At 47.8% G+C, this 22,311-nt stretch overlaps 2 protein-coding genes across 3 annotated transcripts in view; one reads left to right on the top strand and one right to left on the bottom strand.

Moving 5' to 3' along the window:
- The window catches only part of LOC134945710 (serine protease 33-like), a 167,269-nt gene that overhangs the window by 5,940 nt on the left and 139,018 nt on the right, over positions 1-22,311 (top strand). The gene's annotated exons all lie outside the window — the stretch shown is intronic.
- RNF112 (ring finger protein 112) overlaps positions 1-22,311 on the bottom strand; it is a 109,207-nt gene that overhangs the window by 51,347 nt on the left and 35,549 nt on the right. The window contains exon 5 of one of the 2 annotated variants that reach the window (XM_063935159.1): positions 4,555-4,689. In XM_063935159.1, the coding sequence (XP_063791229.1) occupies positions 4,555-4,689 (135 nt within the window). Of the gene's footprint in view, positions 1-4,554; positions 4,693-22,311 lie in introns of both variants that reach the window. The other variant, XM_063935158.1, reaches the window with a different exon arrangement.

The following is a 22,311-nucleotide window of genomic DNA, read 5'->3' as shown; positions in this document are numbered from 1 at the left end:
TGGGATGTATCTTGAGATGGAAGTGGGATGGTACTGTATCCTGAGATGGGTGTGGGATGTATCCCGAGATGGGAGTGGGATGTATCCTGAGATGGGAGTGGGATGTATCCTGAGATGGGAGTGGAATGTATCCCGAGATGGGAGTGGAATGTATCCTGAGATGGGAGTGGGATGTACCCTGAGATGGGAGTGAGATGTATCCTGAGATGGGAGTGGGATGTATCCTGAGATGGGAGTGGGATGGTACTGTATCCTGAGATGGGAGTGGGATGGTACTGTATCCTGAGATGGGAGTGGGATGTATCCCGAGATGGCAGTGGGATGTATCCCGAGATGGGAGTGGGATGTATCCTGAGATGGGAGTGGGATGTATCCTGAGATGGGAGTGGGATGTATCCTGAGATGGGAGTGGGATGTAACCTGAGATGGGAGTGGGATGTATCCTGAGATGGGTGTGGGATGTATCCTGAGATGGGTGTGGGATGTATCCTGAGATGGGAGTGGGATGTATCCTGAGATGGAAGTGGGATGTACCCTGAGATAGGAGTGAGATGTATCCTGAGATGGGAGTGGGATGGTACTGTATCCTGAGATGGGTGTGGGATGTATCCCGAGATGGGAAAGGGGAGGTATCCTGAGATGGGAGTGGGATGTATTCTGAGATGGGAGTGGGATGTATCCTGAGATGGGAGTGAGATGTATCCTGAGATGGGAGTGGGATGTATCCTGAGATGGGAGTGGGATGTATCCTGAGATGGGTGTGGGATGTATCCTGAGATGGGAGTGGGATGTATCCTGAGATGGAAGTGGGATGTATCCTGAGATGGGAGTGGGATGTATCCTGAGATGGAAGTGGGATGGTACTGTATCCTGAGATGGGTGTGGGATGTATCCTGAGATGGGAGTGGGATGTATCCTGAGATGGAAGTGGGATGGTACTGTATCCTGAGATGGGAGTGGGATGTATCCTGAGATGGGAGTGGGATGTATTCTGAGATGGGAGTGGGATGTATCCTGAGATGGGAGTGGGATGTATCCTGAGATGGGTGTGGGATGTATCCTGAGATGGGAGTGGGATGTATCCTGAGATGGAAGTGGGATGGTACTGTATCCTGAGATGGGTGTGGGATGTATCCCGAGATGGGAGTGGGATGTATAGCCTATCACCAGAGAGCAAGGGGTATATATTCCAGCTGCAAGCACTGGGAAGCTGTCAGTGCTTTGTTGTCTTCAAGCCTGTAGAGAGCGCCTGCAATCTCCTGTTAAAGAGGCAGTGCATAACCAACTTCAGCACTTCCTGACTCCTATCTCCAGGATATCTGCAAACCTGCACCGCTGGTTATCTCCTCTCCAGGATATCTGCAAACCTGCTCCGCTGGCTATTTCCTCTCCAGTATATCTGCAAACTTGCTCCGCTGGTTATCTCCTCTCCAGGATATCTGCAAACCTGCTCTGCTGGTTATCTCCTCTCCAGGATATCTGCAAACCTGCTCCGCTGGTTATCTCCTCTCCAGGATATCTGCAAACCTGCTCCGCTAGTCCATACAATCTCCAGGATATCTGCAAGCCTGCTCCGCTGGTTATCTCCTCTCCAGGATATCTGCAAGCCTGCTCCGCTGGTTATCTCCTCTCCAGGATATCTGCAAACCTGCACCGCTGGTTATCTTCTCTCCAGGATATCTGCAAACCTGCTCCGCTGGCTATTTCCTCTCCAGTATATCTGCAAACTTGCTCCGCTGGTTATCTCCTCTCCAGGAAATCTGCAAACCTGCTCCGCTGGTTATCTCCTCTCCAGGAAATCTGCAAACCTGCTCCGCTGGTTATCTCCTCTCCAGGATATCTGCAAACCTGCTCCGCTGGTCCATACAATCTGCAGGATATGTGCAAGCCTGCTCCGCTGGTTATCTCCTCTCCAGGATATCTGCAAACCTGCTCCGCTGGCTATTTCCTCTCCAGTATATCTGCAAACTTGCTCCGCTGGTTATCTCCTCTCCAGGATATCTGCAAACCTGCTCCGCTGGTTATCTCCTCTCCAGGATATCTGCAAACCTGCTCCGCTGGTTATCTCCTCTCCAGGATATCTGCAAACCTGCTCCGCTAGTCCATACAATCTCCAGGATATCTGCAAGCCTGCTCCGCTGGTTATCTCCTCTCCAGGATATCTGCAAGCCTGCTCCGCTGGTTATCTCCTCTCCAGGATATCTGCAAACCTGCACCGCTGGTTATCTTCTCTCCAGGATATCTGCAAACCTGCTCCGCTGGCTATTTCCTCTCCAGTATATCTGCAAACTTGCTCCGCTGGTTATCTCCTCTCCAGGAAATCTGCAAACCTGCTCCGCTGGTTATCTCCTCTCCAGGATATCTGCAAACCTGCTCCGCTGGTCCATACAATCTGCAGGATATGTGCAAGCCTGCTCCGCTGGTTATCTCCTCTCCAGGATATCTGCAAGCCTGCTCCGCTGGTCCATACAATCTGCAGGATATGTGCAAGCCTGCTCCGCTGGTTATCTCCTCTCCAGGATATCTGCAAGCCTGCTCCGCTGGTTATCTCCTCTCCAGGATATCTGCAAGCCTGCTCCGCTGGTTATCTCCTCTCCAGGATATCTGCAAGCCTGCTCCGCTGGTTATCTCCTCTCCAGGATATCTGCAAGCCTGCTCCGCTGGTTATCTCCTCTCCAGGATATCTGCAAACCTGCTCCGCTGGTTATCTCCTCTCCAGGATATCTGCAAACCTGCTCCGCTGGTTATCTCCTCTCCAGGATATCTGCACACCTGCTCAGCTGGTCCATACAATCTCCAGGATATCTGCAAGCCTGCTCCGCTGGTTATCTCCTCTCCAGGATATCTGCAAACGTGTTCTGCTGGTCCATACAATCTCCAGTATACCTGTAATCCTGTACCGCTGGTCAATACAATCTCCGGTATATCTGCAAGCCTGCATCACTGAGTATCCTATCCAGCTATCCAGTGCTGCTGGTTCAATCCCAGCTTCCAGCTATCCAGTGCTGCTGGCTCAAACCCAGCTTCCAGCTATCCGGCACTGCTGCCTCAATCCCAGCTTCCAGCTATCAGTTTTCTACCACAAGCGTCACTCAGCTATCATTGCACTGGTATCCCCAGTGTTCTAGTTCTTCGTAGTTGTACACACACCTGTGGCCAGCCACAGACTTTAGCCGGACCTGCCACGTCTGTATGAGCAGGTCTTATATTAAGCACGCACTATTCGTCCTCGGGACTCCAGCCAACTAGCTACTCGACCTCGTCTGGTTCCACAAGTACCAACAGCCGTGACAGTATGCCAGGGAAGTTAGGGTTAGGCACTAGGGGAAGGGTTAGCTGTTCTTTTAAAGTGTCGGTATTCTAACCGTCGGCATGCTGTCAGGATCCTGTACCCAACCCTGGCTGTTACTGCTCCTGTACCAGCTGAACTCCATCTTGCCACCAGCCCGGAACCTTAATACTGTTAAAGACTGCTTGGTGCTCTCCATCTGTTGTACCCACCGGGCTCTAAAACCTGAAGCTAGCCAGACGTGTGACCTCCAACCCGGCTACTGCTCATGCACAGCTCCCCGGGAGTCCTTCCATCTCCCCAGTGTCCAGTATAACGGACATGACCCGGAGTATTCCTTCACAAGAGTATACGGTATATACACCATGTACAGACCTAACACTGCAATGAACTAACCCACTGCCACCAGAGAGTCCAACCATAGGCGCACCACAAAACCCAGCAATACCATACAGTATATGCTTCTTACTGCCACTGGATATCCTTCCATCCTGTACCTGCCGCATACTTAACCCTGTGCTATCCTGCTGCCTGCCTCTCCCAGTTACTAAACCATAAATTAATCTGCCATGTGGCCTGGCCTCCATCACACACCGCTGCCACCTACCCCCAGGATCTACCTATAAATACAGTAGTGTGCAGTGTTTCTCCTTAGTCGCCTGCTCTGAGCATCGGCTTGTCGCACCTTAGTATTAGCCGTCTGTCTCTATTTCATTTCTAAATATGGGTGAGATGTACTAACGCTACAATGCGGCCAAATGCCGAAAATCTGCAGTTTTCTGACGTTTGACTACATACCCTATATGTATCAAGCTCCGGAAAGTGACCTTTTCCCGAGCTAGTACCCTATAGGCATCTCCATCTACAGATGGCATTGCCTATAAAAGCCTACAGGCTTCTTTATGCATAGATCCCAGAGAGGGATCTGATAGTATCCCTCCCACTGTCCCCCCGTGGCTCGCACATGTGTGCCCTCACACCACAACAGGGCAGCTCTTATGGGAAGATCTTTCCTTTGTGTGAACATTCTGAATTCTTTATGCCTATGGCGTTAGTAAATGCGTCTATGCATGCAATAAGTGTGGCTGGATGTATCACATGCAATATGCGATGCAGGCTACATCCCACACTGTACAGTACATTCCACACTGTACAGTACATTGTTAGAGAAAAAGATTGTCTGTTTCTCATTTACTAAGTGAACATAAAACTTTCAGAGAGGCACAATTGATATGCGAGAAAATAGAAAAGTGGCATAATCTCACCTTGTCTCCATTCCGCTCCAAGATAAAAGGTCTGTTCCACATCCATATGCCCTTGGTCAGGCTGTCCGTCCCACGTGACCATGCAAACCCTGTGAGGGGGTCATTAAGTTCCCCCAGACTGACCGGCTGCCCTTTCTTCTACAGGGAGAATACAGCAATGAGTTTACTTTATCTGCCGTTGTTAAAAATAAATGTACAATATAATGGCTCTGTATGAAATGGCATTGCTGCATAGAACACAGGATATAGGGGGTCATTCCGAGTTGATCGCTCGCTAGAGGTTTTTACCAGCCGTGCAAACGCTATGCTGCCGCCCACGGGGGAGTGTATTTTAGCTTAGGCCTGTACAGCCGAGCTCTGCAAAAACAGTTTGTGCAGTTTCTGAGTAGCTCTGAACTTACTCAGCGCTTACGATCACTTCAGCCTATTCCTGTCCGGATTTGATGTCATACACCCACCCAGCCACGCCTGTGTTTTTTCAGAAACACCTGCGTTTTTACAAACACTCCCTGAAAACGGTCAGTTGACACCCAGAAACGCTCCTTTCCTGTCAATCTTCTTGCTGCGGCCAGTGGCAGCGACAATCAACTCCACCGCCGCTGTGCAATGCTTTTGTACTTGGGGGGGGGGGGGGGGGAACAGACATGCGGGGCGGACTAGGCGTCCCCTCCGCATGTCTGGGGACATGATCGTAGCTGTGCTAAATTTAGCACAGCTACGATCAACTCGGAATGACCCGCAAAGAACATACGAAACCTAGAACAAAGTGCAATGCTGCACAGAACCCGCCACAGTTATACAGGACATAGAACATACGAAACCTAGAACAAAGGACAATGCTGCACAGAACCCGCCACAGTTATACAGGACATAGAACATACGTAATCTAGAACAAAGGGCAATGCTGCACAGAACCCGCCACAGTTATACAGGACATAGAATATACATAATCTAGAACAAAGGACAATGCTGCACAGAACACGCCACAGTTATACAGGACATAGAACGTATGTAACCTAGAACAAAGGACAATGCTGTACAGAACCCGCCACAGTTATACAGGACATAGAACATACGAAACCTAGAACAAAGGGCAATGCTGCACAGAACACGCCACAGTTATACAGGACATAGAACGTATGTAACCTAGAACAAAGGACAATGCTGTACAGAACCCGCCACAGTTATACAGGACATAGAACGTACATAACCTAGAACAAAGGGCAATGCTGCACAGAACACACCACAGTTATACAGGACATAGAACGTACATAACCTAGAACAAAGGGCAATGCTGCACAGAACACAGTAATACAGGACATAGAACGTAAGTAATCTAGAACAAAGGGCAATGCTGCACAGAACACAGTTATACAGGACATAGAACGTACGTAATCTAGAACAAAGGGCAATGCTGCACAGAACACACCACAGTTATACAGGACATAGAACGTACGTAATCTAGAACAAAGGGCAATGCTGCACAGAACCCGCCACAGTTATACAGGACATAGAACGTACGTAATCTAGAACAAAGGGCAATGCTGCACAGAATACGCCACAGTTATACAGGACATAGAACATACGTAATCTAGAACAAAGAGCAATGCTGCACAGAACCCGCCACAGTTATACAGGACATAGAACATACGTAACCTAGAACAAAGAGCAATGCTGCACAGAACACGCCACAGTTATACAGGACATAGAACGTATGTAACCTAGAACAAAGGACAATGCTGTACAGAACCCGCCACAGTTATACAGGACATAGAACATACGAAACCTAGAACAAAGGGCAATGCTGCACAGAACACACCACAGTTATACAGGACATAGAACGTACATAACCTAGAACAAAGGGCAATGCTGCACAGAACACACCACAGTTATACAGGACATAGAACGTACATAACCTAGAACAAAGGGCAATGCTGCACAGAACACACCACAGTTATACAGGACATAGAACGTACATAACCTAGAACAAAGGGCAATGCTGCACAGAACACAGTAATACAGGACATAGAACGTAAGTAATCTAGAACAAAGGGCAATGCTGCACAGAACACAGTAATACAGGACATAGAACGTACGTAATCTAGAACAAAGGGCAATGCTGCACAGAACACACCACAGTTATACAGGACATAGAACGTACGTAATCTAGAACAAAGGGCAATGCTGCACAGAACCCGCCACAGTTATACAGGACATAGAACGTACGTAATCTAGAACAAAGGGCAATGCTGCACAGAACACGCCACAGTTATACAGGACATAGAACGTACGTAATCTAGAACAAAGGGCAATGCTGCACAGAACCCGCCACAGTTATACAGGACATAGAACGTATGTAACCTAGAACAAAGGACAATGCTGCACAGAACACGCCACAGTTATACAGGACATAGAACGTACGTAATCTAGAACAAAGAGCAATGCTGCACAGAACCCGCCACAGTTATACAGGACATAGAACGTACGTAATCTAGAACAAAGGGCAATGCTGCACAGAACCCGCCACAGTTATACAGGACATAGAACGTACGTAACCTAGAACAAAGAGCAATGCTGCACAGAACACGCCACAGTTATACAGGACATAGAACGTACGTAATCTAGAACAAAGAGCAATGCTGCACAGAACACGCCACAGTTATACAGGACATAGAACATACGTAACCTAGAACAAAGGGCAATGCTGCACAGAACACAGTTATACAGGACATAGAACGTACGTAATCTAGAACAAAGAGCAATGCTGCACAGAACCCGCCACAGTTATACAGGACATAGAACGTACGTAATCTAGAACAAAGGGCAATGCTGCACAGAACCCGCCACAGTTATACAGGACATAGAACGTACGTAACCTAGAACAAAGAGCAATGCTGCACAGAACACGCCACAGTTATACAGGACATAGAACGTACGTAATCTAGAACAAAGAGCAATGCTGCACAGAACACGCCACAGTTATACAGGACATAGAACATACGTAACCTAGAACAAAGAGCAATGCTGCACAGAACACGCCACAGTTATACAGGATATAGAACATACGTAACCTAGAACAAAGGGCAATGCTGCACAGAACACGCCACAGTTATACAGGACATAGAACATACGTAATCTAGAACAAAGGGCAATGCTGTACAGAACCCGCCACAGTTATACAGGACATAGAATATACGTAATCTAGAACAAAGGGCAATGCTGCACAGAACACGCCACAGTTATACAGGACATAGAACGTACGTAACCTAGAACAAAGTGCAATGCTGTACAGAACCCGCCACAGTTATACAGGACATAGAACATACGAAACCTAGAACAAAGGGCAATGCTGCACAGAACACAGTTTTCTCTGACGTCCTAGTGGATGCTGGGAACTCCGTAAGGACCATGGGGAATAGCGGCTCCGCAGGAGACTGGGCACAAAAGTAAAGCTTTAGGACTACCTGGTGTGCACTGGCTCCTCCCCCCATGACCCTCCTCCAAGCCTCAGTTAGATTTTTGTGCCCGACCGAGAAGGGTGCACACTAGGGGCTCTCCTGAGCTCTTAGTGAAAGTTTAGTTTTAGGTTTTTTATTTTCAGTGAGACCTGCTGGCAACAGGCTCACTGCATCGAGGGACTAAGGGGAGAAGAAGCGAACTCACCTGCGTGCAGAGTGGATTGGGCTTCTTAGGCTACTGGACACCATTAGCTCCAGAGGGACCGAACACAGGCCCAGCCTCGGAGTCCGGTCCCAGAGCCGCGCCGCCGGCCCCCTTACAGAGCCAGAAGCAAGAAGAGGTCCGGAAAATCGGCGGCAGAAGACATCCTGTTTTCACCAAGGTAGCGCACAGCACTGCAGCTGTGCGCCATTGCTCCTCAGCACACTTCACACTCCGGTCACTGAGGGTGCAGGGCGCTAGGGGGGGGCGCCCTGAGCAGCAATAAAAACACCTTGGCTGGCGAAAATACATCACATATAGCCCCCAGGGCTATATGGATGAATTTTAACCCCTGCCAGATTCCACAGAAAAACGGGAGAAAAGGCTGCCGAGAAGGGGGCGGAGCCTATCTCCTCAGCACACTGGCGCCATTTTCTCTCACAGCTCAGTTGGAGGGAAGCTCCCTGGCTCTCCCCTGCAGTTACTACACTACAGAAAGGGGTTAAAAAAGAGAGGGGGCCACTAATTAGGCGCAGTATAACAATACAGCAGCTATAAGGGGAAAAACACTTATATAAGGTTATCCCTGTATATATATAGCGCTCTGGTGTGTGCTGGCATACTCTCCCTCTGTCTCCCCAAAGGGCTAGTGGGGTCCTGTCCTCTATCAGAGCATTCCCTGTGTGTGTGCTGTGTGTCGGTACGTTGTGTCGACATGTATGAGGAGGAAAATGATGTGGAGGCGGAGAAATTGCCTGTAACAGAGATGTCACCCCCTAGGGAGTCGACACCTGAGTGGATGAGCTTATGGAAGGAATATGTGACAGTGTCAGCTCTTTACAAAAGATTGATGACATGAGACAGCCGGCGACTCAGCCTGTGCCTGTCCAGGTGTCTCAAAAGCCATCAGGGGCTCTAAAACGCCCGTTACCGCAGATGGCAGATACAGACGCCGACACGGATACTAACTCCAGTGTCGACGATTAAGAGACGAATGTGACTTCCAGTAGGGCCACACGTTACATGATTGAGGCTATGGAAAATGTTTTTACACATTTCTGATAATACCAGTACCACTAAAAAGGGTATTATGTTGGGTGAGAAAAAACTGCCTGTAGTTTTTCCTGCATCTGAGAAATTAAATGAAGTGTGTGATGATGCGTGGGTTTCCCCCGATAAAAACTGTTAATTCCTAAAAAGTTATTAGCATCATACTCCTTCCCGCCAGAGGATAGGGCACGTTGGGAAACACCCCCTAGGGTGAATAAAGCGCTCACACGCTTGTCTAAACAGGTGGCACTACCGTCCCCGGATACGGCCGCCCTTAAGGAACCTGCTGATAGAAAGCAGTAAAATGTATATACACTCACACGGGTGTGATACTGCGACCAGCAATCGCCTCAGCCTGGATGTGCAGTGCTGGGGTGGCTTGGTCGGATTCCCTGACTAACAATATTGATACCCTAGATAGGGACAATATATTACTGACTATAGAGCATTTAAAAGATGCATTTCTATATATGCGTGATGCACAGAGGGATATTTGCCGACTGGCATCAAGAGTAAGTGCGCTGTCCATTTCTGCCAGAAGAGGGTTATGGACAAGACAGTGGTCAGGTGATGCTGATTCAAAAAGGCATATGGAGGTATCGCCTTATAAAAGGGAGGAGTTATTTGGGGTAGGTCTAACAGACCTGGTGGCCACGGCAACGGCTGGGAAATCCACATTTTTACCCCAGGTAGCCTCTCAACATAAGAAGTCCTTTGGGCCCCATAAGGGCAAGCGGGCAAAAGGGCTCCTCATTTCTGCCCCGTGGCAGAGGGAGAGGAAAAAGGCTGCAGCAAACAGCCAGTTCCCAGGAACAGAAGCCCTCTCCCGTTTTCTGCAAAGTCCTCAGCATGACGCTGGGGCTTTGCAAGCGGACTCAGGCACGGTGGGGGCCTCGTCTCAAAAAATTTCAGTGTGCAGTGGGCTCACTCACAGGTGGACCCCTGGATCCTTCAGGTGGTATCTCAGGGGTACAAATTGGAATTCGAGACGTCTCCCCTTCGCCGTTTCCTAAAGTCTGCTTTACCGACGTCTCCCTCCGACAGGGAGGCGGTATGGGAAGCCATTCACAAGCTGTATTCCCGGCAGGTGATAATCAAGGTACCCCTCCTACAACAGGGAAAGGGGTATTATTCCACGCTGTTTGTGGTACCGAAGCCCGACGGCTCGGTGAGACCAAATTTAAATCTGAAATCCTTGAACACTTACATTAAAAGGTTCAAATTCAAGATGGAGTCACTCAGAGCGGTGATTGCAAACCTGGAAGAAGGGGATTATATGGTGTCTCTGGACATCAAGGATGCTTATCTACATGTCCCAATTTACCCTTCTCACCAAGGGTACCTCAGGTTTGTGGTACAGAACTGTCACTATCAGTTTCAGACGCTGCCGTTTGGTTTGTCCACGGCACCCCGGGTCTTTACCAAAGTAATGGCCGAAATGATGATACTCCTTCGAAGGAAGGGAGTTTTAATTATCCCTTACTTGGACGATCTCCGGATAAGGGCAAGATCCAGGGAACAGTTGGTAGTCGGGGTAGCACTATCTCAAGTAGTGTTGCGGCAGCACGGTTGGATTCTTAATATTCCAAAATCGCAGCTGATCCCGACGACACGTCTTCTATTCCTAAGGATGATCCTGGACACAGTCCAGAAAAAGTTGTTTCTCCAGGAGGAGAAAGCCAGGGAGTTATCCGAACTAGTCAGGAACCTCCTAAAACCAGGCCAAGTGTCAGTGCATCAGTGCAAAAGGGTCCTGGGAAAAATGGTGGCTTCCTACGAAGCAATTCCATTCGGCAGATTCCACGCAAGAACTTTCCAGTGGGACCTGCTGGAAAAATGGTCCGGATCGCATCTTCAGATGCATCAGCGGATAACCCTGTCACCAAAGACAAGGGTGTCTCTCCTGTGGTGGTTGCAGAGTGCTCATCTTCTAGAGGGCGCAGATTCGGCATTCAGGACTGGGTCCTGGTGACCACGGATGCCAGCCTGCGAGGCGGGGGAGCAGTCACACAGGGAAGAAATTTCCAGGGCTTGTGGTCAAGCCTGGAGACATCACTTCACATAAATATCTTGGAGCTAAGGGCCATTTACAATGCCCTAAGCCAAGCAAGACCTCTGCTTCAAGGTCAGCCGGTGCTGATCCAGTCGGACAACATCACGGCAGTCGCCCACGTAGACAGACAGGGCGGCACAAGAAGCAGGAGGGCAATGGCAGAAGCTGCAAGGATTTTTCGCCCAGCGAAAAATCATGTGATAGCATTGTCAGCAGTGTTCATTCCGGGAGTGGACAACTGGAAAACAGACTTCCTCAGCAGAAGTCTTCCACATGATTGTAAACCGTTTGGAAAAACCAAAGGTGGACATGATGGCGTCCCGCCTAAACAAAAAATTGGACAGGTATTGCGCCAGGTCAAGGGACCCTCAGGCAATAGCTGTGGAAGCTCTGGTAACACCGTGGGTGTACCAGTCAGTGTATGTGTTCCCTCCTCTTCCTCTCTTACCAAAAGTACTGAGAATTATAAGACGGAGGGGAGTAAGAACTATACTCGTGGCTCCGGATTGGCCAAGAAGGACTTGGTACCCGGAACTTCAAGAGATGCTCACGGAGGACCCGTGGCCTCTACCTCTAAGAAGGGACCTGCTCTATCAAGGACCCTGTCTATTCCAAGACTTACCGCGGCTGCGTTTGACGGCAGGGCGGTTGAACGCCGGATCCTGAAGGAAAAAGGCATTCCGGATGAAGTCATCCCTACCCTGATCAAAGCCAGGAAGGATGTAACCGCAAAGCATTATCACCGCATTTGGCGAAAATATGTTGCGTGGTGCGAGGCCAGTAAGGCCCCGATGGAGGAATTTCAACTGGTCGATTCCTGCATTTCCTGCAAACAGGAGTGTCTATGGGCCTAAAATTGGGGTCCATTAAGGTTCAAATTTCGGCCCTGTCAATTTTTTTCCAGAAAGAACTAGCTTCAGTTCCTGAAGTTCAGACGTTTGTAAAAGGGGTACTGCATATACAGCCTCCTTTTTGTGCCTCCAGTGGCACCTTGGGATCTCAATGTAGTTTTGGGGTTCCTAAAGTCACAATGGTTTGAACCACTTGAATCTATGGAGTTAAAATATCTCACATGGAAAGTGGTCATGCTGTTGGCCCTGGCCTCGGCCAGGCGCGTGTCAGAATTGGCGGCTTTATCTTGTAAAAGCCCTTATCTAATCTTCCATTCAGGCAGGGCGGAATTGAGGACTCGTCCTCATTTTCTCCCTAAGGTGGTTTCAGCGTTTCATCTGAACCAACCTATTGTGGTACCTGCGGCTACTAGTGACTTGGAGGACTCCAAGTTGTTGGACATAGTCAGGGCCCTGGAAATATATGTTTCCAGGATGGCTGGAGTCAGAAAATCTGACTCGCTGTTTATCCTGTGTGCACCCAACAAGTTGGGTGCTCCTGCTTTTAAGCAGACTATTGCTCGTTGGATTTGTAATACAATTCAGCTTGCACATTCTGTGGCAGGCCTGCCACAGCCAAAATCTGTAAAAGCCCATTCCACAAGGAAGGTGGGCTCATCTTGGGCGGCTGCCCGAGGGGTCTCGGCTTTACAATCTTTGCCGAGCAGCTACTTGGTCAGGGGCAAACACGTTTGAAAAATTCTACAAATTTGATACCCTGGCTGAGGAGGACCTGGAGTTCTCTCATTCGGTGCTGCAGAGTCATCCGCACTCTCCCGCCCGTTTTGGGAGCTTTGGTATAATCCCCATGGTCCTTACGGAGTTCCCAGCATCCACTAGGACGTCAGAGAAAAGAAGAATTTACTTACCGATAATTCTATTTCTCGTAGTCCGTAGTGGATGCTGGGCGCCCATCCCAAGTGCGGATTGTCTGCAATACTTGTACATAGTTATTGTTAACTAAATCGGGTTATTGTTGCTGTGAGCCATCTATCCAGAGGCTCCTCTGTTATCATGCTGTTAACTGGGTTCAGATCACAGGTTGTACGGTGTGATTGGTGTGGCTGGTATGAGTCTTACCCGGGATTCATAAATCCTTCCTTATTGTGTACGCTCGTCCGGGCACAGTATCCTAACTGAGGCTTGGAGGAGGGTCATGGGGGGAGGAGCCAGTGCACACCAGGTAGTCCTAAAGCTTTACTTTTGTGCCCAGTCTCCTGCGGAGCCGCTATTCCCCATGGTCCTTACGGAGTTCCCAGCATCCACTACGGACTATGAGAAAAAGAATTATCGGTAAGTAAATTCTTATTATACAGGACATAGAACATATGTAACCTAGAACAAAGGGCAATGCTGCACAGAACACAGTTATACAGGACATAGAACATACGTAACCTAGAACAAAGGACAATGCTGCACAGAACACAGTTATACAGGACATAGAACATACGTAATCTAGAACAAAGGACAATGCTGCACAGAACACGCCACAGTTATACAGGACATAGAACATACGTAACCTAGAACAAAGGACAATGCTGCACAGAACACAGTTATACAGGACATAGAACGTACGTAACCTAGAACAAAGGGCAATGCTGCACAGAACACACCACAGTTATACAGGACATAGAACGTACGTAATCTAGAACAAAGGACAATGCTGCACAGAACACGCCACAGTTATACAGGACATAGAATATACGTAACCTAGAACAAAGGACAATGCTGCACAGAACACACCACAGTTATACAGGACATAGAACGTACGTAACCTAGAACAAAGGACAATGCTGCACAGAACACAGTTATACAGGACATAGAACATATGTAACCTAGAACAAAGGGTAATGCTGCACAGAACACAGTTATACAGGACATAGAACATACGTAACCTAGAACAAAGGACAATGCTGCACAGAACACAGTTATACAGGACATAGAACATACGTAATCTAGAACAAAGGACAATGCTGCACAGAACACGCCACAGTTATACAGGACATAGAACATACGTAACCTAGAACAAAGGACAATGCTGCACAGAACACAGTTATACAGGACATAGAACGTACATAATCTAGAACAAAGGACAATGCTGTACAGAACACGCCACAGGTATACAGGACATAGAACGTACGTAATCTAGAACAAAGGACAATGCTGCACAGAACACAGTTATACAGGACATAGAACATATGTAACCTAGAACAAAGGACAATGCTGCACAGAACACGCCACAGTTATACAGGACATAGAACATACGTAATCTAGAACAAAGGGCAATGCTGCACAGAACACAGTTATACAGGACATAGAACATACGTAATCTAGAACAAAGGACAATGCTGCACAGAACACACCACAGTTATACAGGACATAGAACATACGTAACCTAGAACAAAGGACAATGCTGCACAGAACACGCCACAGGTATACAGGACATAGAACATACGTAACCTAGAACAAAGGACAATGCTGCACAGAACACAGTTATACAGGACATAGAACGTACGTAACCTAGAACAAAGGGCAATGCTGCACAGAACACGCCACAGGTATACAGGACATAGAACGTACGTAATCTAGAACAAAGGACAATGCTGCACAGAACACAGTAATACAGGACATAGAACATACGTAACCTAGAACAAAGGGCAATGCTGCACAGAACACGCCACAGGTATACAGGACATAGAACGTACGTAATCTAGAACAAAGTACAATGCTACACAGAACACAGTAATACAGGACATAGAACGTACGTAACCTAGAACAAAGGGCAATGCTGCACAGAACACGCCACAGGTATACAGGACATAGAACGTACGTAATCTAGAACAAAGGACAATGCTGCACAGAACACAGTAATACAGGACATAGAACGTACGTAACCTAGAACAAAGGGCAATGCTGCACAGAACACACCACAGGTATACAGGACATAGAACGTACGTAATCTAGAACAAAGGACAATGCTGCACAGAACAGAGTAATACAGGACATAGAACATACGTAACCTAGAACAAAGGGCAATGCTGCACAGAACACGCCACAGGTATACAGGACATAGAACGTACGTAATCTAGAACAAAGGACAATGCTGCACAGAACACAGTAATACAGGACATAGAACATACGTAACCTAGAACAAAGGACAATGCTGCACAGAACACACCACAGTTATACAGGACATAGAACATACGTAACCTAGAACAAAGGACAATGCTGCACAGAACACGCCACAGGTATACAGGACATAGAACATACGTAACCTAGAACAAAGGAAAATGCTGCACAGAACACAGTTATACAGGACATAGAACGTACGTAACCTAGAACAAAGGGCAATGCTGCACAGAACACGCCACAGGTATACAGGACATAGAACGTACGTAATCTAGAACAAAGGACAATGCTGCACAGAACACAGTAATACAGGACATAGAACATACGTAACCTAGAACAAAGGGCAATGCTGCACAGAACACGCCACAGGTATACAGGACATAGAATGTACGTAATCTAGAACAAAGGACAATGCTACACAGAACACAGTAATACAGGACATAGAACGTACGTAACCTAGAACAAAGGGCAATGCTGCACAGAACACGCCACAGGTATACAGGACATAGAACGTACGTAATCTAGAACAAAGGACAATGCTGCACAGAACACAGTAATACAGGACATAGAACGTACGTAACCTAGAACAAAGGGCAATGCTGCACAGAACACGCCACAGGTATACAGGACATAGAACGTACGTAATCTAGAACAAAGGACAATGCTGCACAGAACAGAGTAATACAGGACATAGAACATACGTAACCTAGAACAAAGGGCAATGCTGCACAGAACACGCCACAGGTATACAGGACATAGAACGTACGTAATCTAGAACAAAGGACAATGCTGCACAGAACAGAGTAATACAGGACATAGAACATACGTAACCTAGAACAAAGGGCAATGCTGCACAGAACACGCCACAGGTATACAGGACATAGAACGTACGTAATCTAGAACAACGGACAATGCTACACAGAACACAGTAATACAGGACATAGAACATACGTAATCTAGAACAAAGCGCAATGCTGCACAGAACACAGTTATACAGGACGTAACCTAGAACAAAGGGCAATGCTGCACAGAACACGCCACAGGTATACAGGACATAGAATGTACGTAACCTAGAACAAAGGGCAATGCTGCACAGAACACAGTAATACAGGACATAGAACATACGTAATCTAGAACAAAGGACAATGCTGCACAGTACACAGTTATACAGGACATAGAATGTACGTAACCTAGAACAAAGGGCAATGCTGCACAGAACACAGTAATACAGGACATAGAACGTACGTAACCTAGAACAAAGGACAATGCTGCACCGAACACGCCACAGTTATACAGGACATAGAACGTACGTAATCTAGAACAAAGAGCAATGCTGCACAGAACCCGCCACAGTTATACAGGATATAGAACATACGTAATCTAGAACAAAGGACAATGCTGCACAGAACCCGCCACAGTTATACAGGACATAGAACATACGTAATCTAGAACAAAGAGCAATGCTGCACAGAACCCGCCACAGTTATACAGGACATAGAACATACGTAACCTAGAACAAAGAGCAATGCTGCACAGAACACGCCACAGTTATACAGGACATAGAACGTACGTAATCTAGAACAAAGAGCAATGCTGCACAGAACCCGCCACAGTTATACAGGATATAGAACATACGTAACCTAGAACAAAGGACAATGCTGCACAGAACACGCCACAGTTATACAGGACATAGAATATACGTAATCTAGAACAAAGGGCAATGCTGCACAGAACCCGCCACAGTTATACAGGACATAGAATATACGTAATCTAGAACAAAGGACAATGCTGCACAGAACACAGTTATACAGGACATAGAACATACGTAATCTAGAACAAAGGACAATGCTGCACAGAACACAGTTATACAGGACATAGAACATACGAAACCTAGAACAAAGTGCAATGCTGTACAGAACCCGCCACAGTTATACAGGACATAGAATATACGTAATCTAGAACAAAGGGCAATGCTGCACAGAACACACCACAGTTATACAGGACATAGAACATACGTAATCTAGAACAAAGGGCAATGCTGTACAGAACCCGCCACAGTTATACAGGACATAGAACATACGTAATCTAGAACAAAGGGCAATGCTGTACAGAACCCGCCACAGTTATACAGGACATAGAATATACGTAATCTAGAACAAAGGGCAAAGCTGTACAGAACACGCCACAGTTATACAGGACATAGAACGTACGTAACCTAGAACAAAGGACAATGCTGCACAGAACACACCACAGTTATACAGGACATAGAACATACGTAACCTAGAACAAAGTGCAATGCTGTACAGAACCCGCCACAGTTATACAGGACATAGAACATACGAAACCTAGAACAAAGGGCAATGCTGCACAGAACACAGTTTTCTCTGACGTCCTAGTGGATGCTGGGAACTCCGTAAGGACCATGGGGAATAGCGGCTCCGCAGGAGACTGGGCACAAAAGTAAAGCTTTAGGACTACCTGGTGTGCACTGGCTCCTCCCCCCATGACCCTCCTCCAAGCCTCAGTTAGATTTTTGTGCCCGACCGAGAAGGGTGCACACTAGGGGCTCTCCTGAGCTCTTAGTGAAAGTTTAGTTTTAGGTTTTTTATTTTCAGCGAGACCTGCTGGCAACAGGCTCACTGCATCGAGGGACTAAGGGGAGAAGAAGCGAACTCACCTGCGTGCAGAGTGGATTGGGCTTCTTAGGCTACTGGACACCATTAGCTCCAGAGGGACCGAACACAGGCCCAGCCTCGGAGTCCGGTCCCAGAGCCGCGCCGCCGGCCCCCTTACAGAGCCAGAAGCAAGAAGATGTCCGGAAAATCGGCGGCAGAAGACATCCTGTCTTCACCAAGGTAGCGCACAGCACTGCAGCTGTGCGCCATTGCTCCTCAGCACACTTCACACTCCCGTCACTGAGGGTGCAGGGCGCTAGGGGGGGGCGCCCTGAGCAGCAATAAAAACACCTTGGCTGGCGAAAATACATCACATATAGCCCCCAGGGCTATATGGATGAATTTTAACCCCTGCCAGATTCCACAGAAAAACGGGAGAAAAGGCCGCCGAGAAGGGGGCGGAGCCTATCTCCTCAGCACACTGGCGCCATTTTCTCTCACAGCTCAGTTGGAGGGAAGCTCCCTGGCTCTCCCCTGCAGTTACTACACTACAGAAAGGGGTTAAAAAAGAGAGGGGGCCACTAATTAGGCGCAGTATAACAATACAGCAGCTATAAGGGGAAAAACACTTATATAAGGTTATCCCTGTATATATATAGCGCTCTGGTGTGTGCTGGCATACTCTCCCTCTGTCTCCCCAAAGGGCTAGTGGGGTCCTGTCCTCTATCAGAGCATTCCCTGTGTGTGTGCTGTGTGTCGGTACGTTGTGTCGACATGTATGAGGAGGAAAATGATGTGGAGGCGGAGAAATTGCCTGTAACAGAGATGTCACCCCCTAGGGAGTCGACACCTGAGTGGATGAGCTTATGGAAGGAATATGTGACAGTGTCAGCTCTTTACAAAAGATTGATGACATGAGACAGCCGGCGACTCAGCCTGTGCCTGTCCAGGTGTCTCAAAAGCCATCAGGGGCTCTAAAACGCCCGTTACCGCAGATGGCAGATACAGACGCCGACACGGATACTAACTCCAGTGTCGACGATTAAGAGACGAATGTGACTTCCAGTAGGGCCACACGTTACATGATTGAGGCTATGGAAAATGTTTTTACACATTTCTGATAATACCAGTACCACTAAAAAGGGTATTATGTTGGGTGAGAAAAAACTGCCTGTAGTTTTTCCTGCATCTGAGAAATTAAATGAAGTGTGTGATGATGCGTGGGTTTCCCCCGATAAAAACTGTTAATTCCTAAAAAGTTATTAGCATCATACCCCTTCCCGCCAGAGGATAGGGCACGTTGGGAAACACCCCCTAGGGTGAATAAAGCGCTCACACGCTTGTCTAAATAGGTGGCACTACCGTCCCCGGATACGGCCGCCCTTAAGGAACCTGCTGATAGAAAGCAGTAAAATGTATATACACTCACACGGGTGTGATACTGCGACCAGCAATCGCCTCAGCCTGGATGTGCAGTGCTGGGGTGGCTTGGTCGGATTCCCTGACTAACAATATTGATACCCTAGATAGGGACAATATATTACTGACTATAGAGCATTTAAAAGATGCATTTCTATATATGCGTGATGCACAGAGGGATATTTGCCGACTGGCATCAAGAGTAAGTGCGCTGTCCATTTCTGCCAGAAGAGGGTTATGGACAAGACAGTGGTCAGGTGATGCTGATTCAAAAAGGCATATGGAGGTATCGCCTTATAAAAGGGAGGAGTTATTTGGGGTAGGTCTAACAGACCTGGTGGCCACGGCAACGGCTGGGAAATCCACATTTTTACCCCAGGTAGCCTCTCAACATAAGAAGTCCTTTGGGCCCCATAAGGGCAAGCGGGCAAAAGGGCTCCTCATTTCTGCCCCGTGGCAGAGGGAGAGGAAAAAGGCTGCAGCAAACAGCCAGTTCCCAGGAACAGAAGCCCTCTCCCGTTTTCTGCAAAGTCCTCAGCATGACGCTGGGGCTTTGCAAGCGGACTCAGGCACGGTGGGGGCTCGTCTCAAAAAATTTCAGCGTGCAGTGGGCTCACTCACAGGTGGACCCCTGGATCCTTCAGGTGGTATCTCAGGGGTACAAATTGGAATTCGAGACGTCTCCCCTTCGCCGTTTCCTAAAGTCTGCTTTACCGACGTCTCCCTCCGACAGGGAGGCGGTATGGGAAGCCATTCACAAGCTGTATTCCCAGCAGGTGATAATCAAGGTACCCCTCCTACAACAGGGAAAGGGGTATTATTCCACGCTGTTTGTGGTACCGAAGCCAGACGGCTCGGTGAGACCTAATTTAAATCTGAAATCCTTGAACACTTACATTAAAAGGTTCAAATTCAAGATGGAGTCACTCAGAGCGGTGATTGCAAACCTGGAAGAAGGGGATTATATGGTGTCTCTGGACATCAAGGATGCTTATCTACATGTCCCAATTTACCCTTCTCACCAAGGGTACCTCAGGTTTGTGGTACAGAACTGTCACTATCAGTTTCAGACGCTGCCGTTTGGTTTGTCCACGGCACCCCGGGTCTTTACCAAAGTAATGGCCGAAATGATGATACTCCTTCGAAGGAAGGGAGTTTTAATTATCCCTTACTTGGACGATCTCCGGATAAGGGCAAGATCCAGGGAACAGTTGGTAGTCGGGGTAGCACTATCTCAAGAAGTGTTGCGGCAGCACGGTTGGATTCTTAATATTCCAAAATCGCAGCTGATCCCGACGACACGTCTTCTATTCCTAAGGATGATCCTGGACACAGTCCAGAAAAATAAGAATTTACTTACCGATAATTCTATTTCTCGGAGTCCGTAGTGGATGCTGGGGTTCCTGAAAGGACCATGGGGAATAGCGGCTCCGCAGGAGACAGGGCACAAAAAGTAAAGCTTTTCCAGATCAGGTGGTGTGCACTGGCTCCTCCCCCTATGACCCTCCTCCAGACTCCAGTTAGGTACTGTGCCCGGACGAGCGTACACAATAAGGGAGGATTTTGAATCCCGGGTAAGACTCATACCAGCCACACCAATCACACCGTACAACTTGTGATCTAAACCCAGTTAACAGTATGATAACAGAGGAGCCTCTGAAAGATGGCTCCCTAAACAATAACCCGAATTAGTTAACAATAACTATGTACAAGTATTGCAGATAATCCGCACTTGGGATGGGCGCCCAGCATCCACTACGGACTCCGAGAAATAGAATTATCGGTAAGTAAATTCTTATTTTCTCTATCGTCCTAGTGGATGCTGGGGTTCCTGAAAGGACCATGGGGATTATACCAAAGCTCCCAAACGGGCGGGAGAGTGCGGATGACTTTGCAGCACCGAATGAGAGAACTCCAGGTCCTCTTTTGCCAGGGTATCAAATTTGTAGAATTTTACAAACGTGTTCTCCCCTGACCACGTAGCTGCTCGGCAGAGTTGTAATGCCGAGACCCCTCGGGCAGCCGCCCAAGATGAGCCCACCTTCCTTGTGGAATGGGCCTTAACAGATTTAGGCTGTGGCAGGCCTGCCACAGAATGTGCAAGTTGAATTGTGTTACAAATCCAACGAGCAATCGACTGCTTAGAAGCAGGCGCACCCAACTTGTTGGGTGCATACAGTATAAACAGCGAGTCAGATTTTCTGACTCCAGCCGTCCTTGAAATGTATATTTTTAAAGCTCTGACAACGTCCAACAACTTGGAGTCCTCCAAGTCGCTTGTAGCCGCAGGCACTACAATAGGCTGGTTCAGGTGAAACGCTGATACCACCTTAGGGAGAAAATGCGGACGCGTCCGCAGCTCTGCCCTATCCGAATGGAAAATTAAATAAGGGCTTTTATAAGATAAAGCCGCCAGTTCAGATACTCTCCTGGCGGAAGCCAGGGCCAGTAACATAGTCACTTTCCATGTGAGATATTTCAAATCCACATTTTTTAGTGGTTCAAACCAATGGGATTTGAGGAAATCTAAAACTACATTTAGATCCCACGGTGCCACCGGAGGCACCACAGGAGGCTGTATATGCAGTACTCCTTTGACAAAAGTCTGGACCTCAGGGACTGAGGCCAATTCTTTTTGGAAGAATATTGACAGGGCCGAAATTTGAACCTTAATAGATCCCAATTTGAGACCCATAGACAATCCTGATTGCAGGAAATGTAGGAAACGACCCAGTTGAAATTCCTCCGTCGGAGCACTCCGATCCTCGCACCACGCAACATATTTCCGCCAAATGCGGTGATAATGCTTCGCGGTGACTTCCTTTCTTGCCTTAATCAAGGTAGGAATGACTTCTTCTGGAATGCCTTTTCCTTTTAGGATCTGGCGTTCAACCGCCATGCCGTCAAACGCAGCCGCGGTAAGTCTTGAAAGAGGCAGGGA

This window comes from Pseudophryne corroboree, chromosome 7 (assembly GCF_028390025.1).
Source record: "Pseudophryne corroboree isolate aPseCor3 chromosome 7, aPseCor3.hap2, whole genome shotgun sequence".
NCBI classification, from domain to species: domain Eukaryota; kingdom Metazoa; phylum Chordata; class Amphibia; order Anura; family Myobatrachidae; genus Pseudophryne; species Pseudophryne corroboree.
The sequence above is the reverse complement of the archived record's forward strand: the minus strand, read 5'-3'. Positions and strand labels throughout refer to the sequence as shown.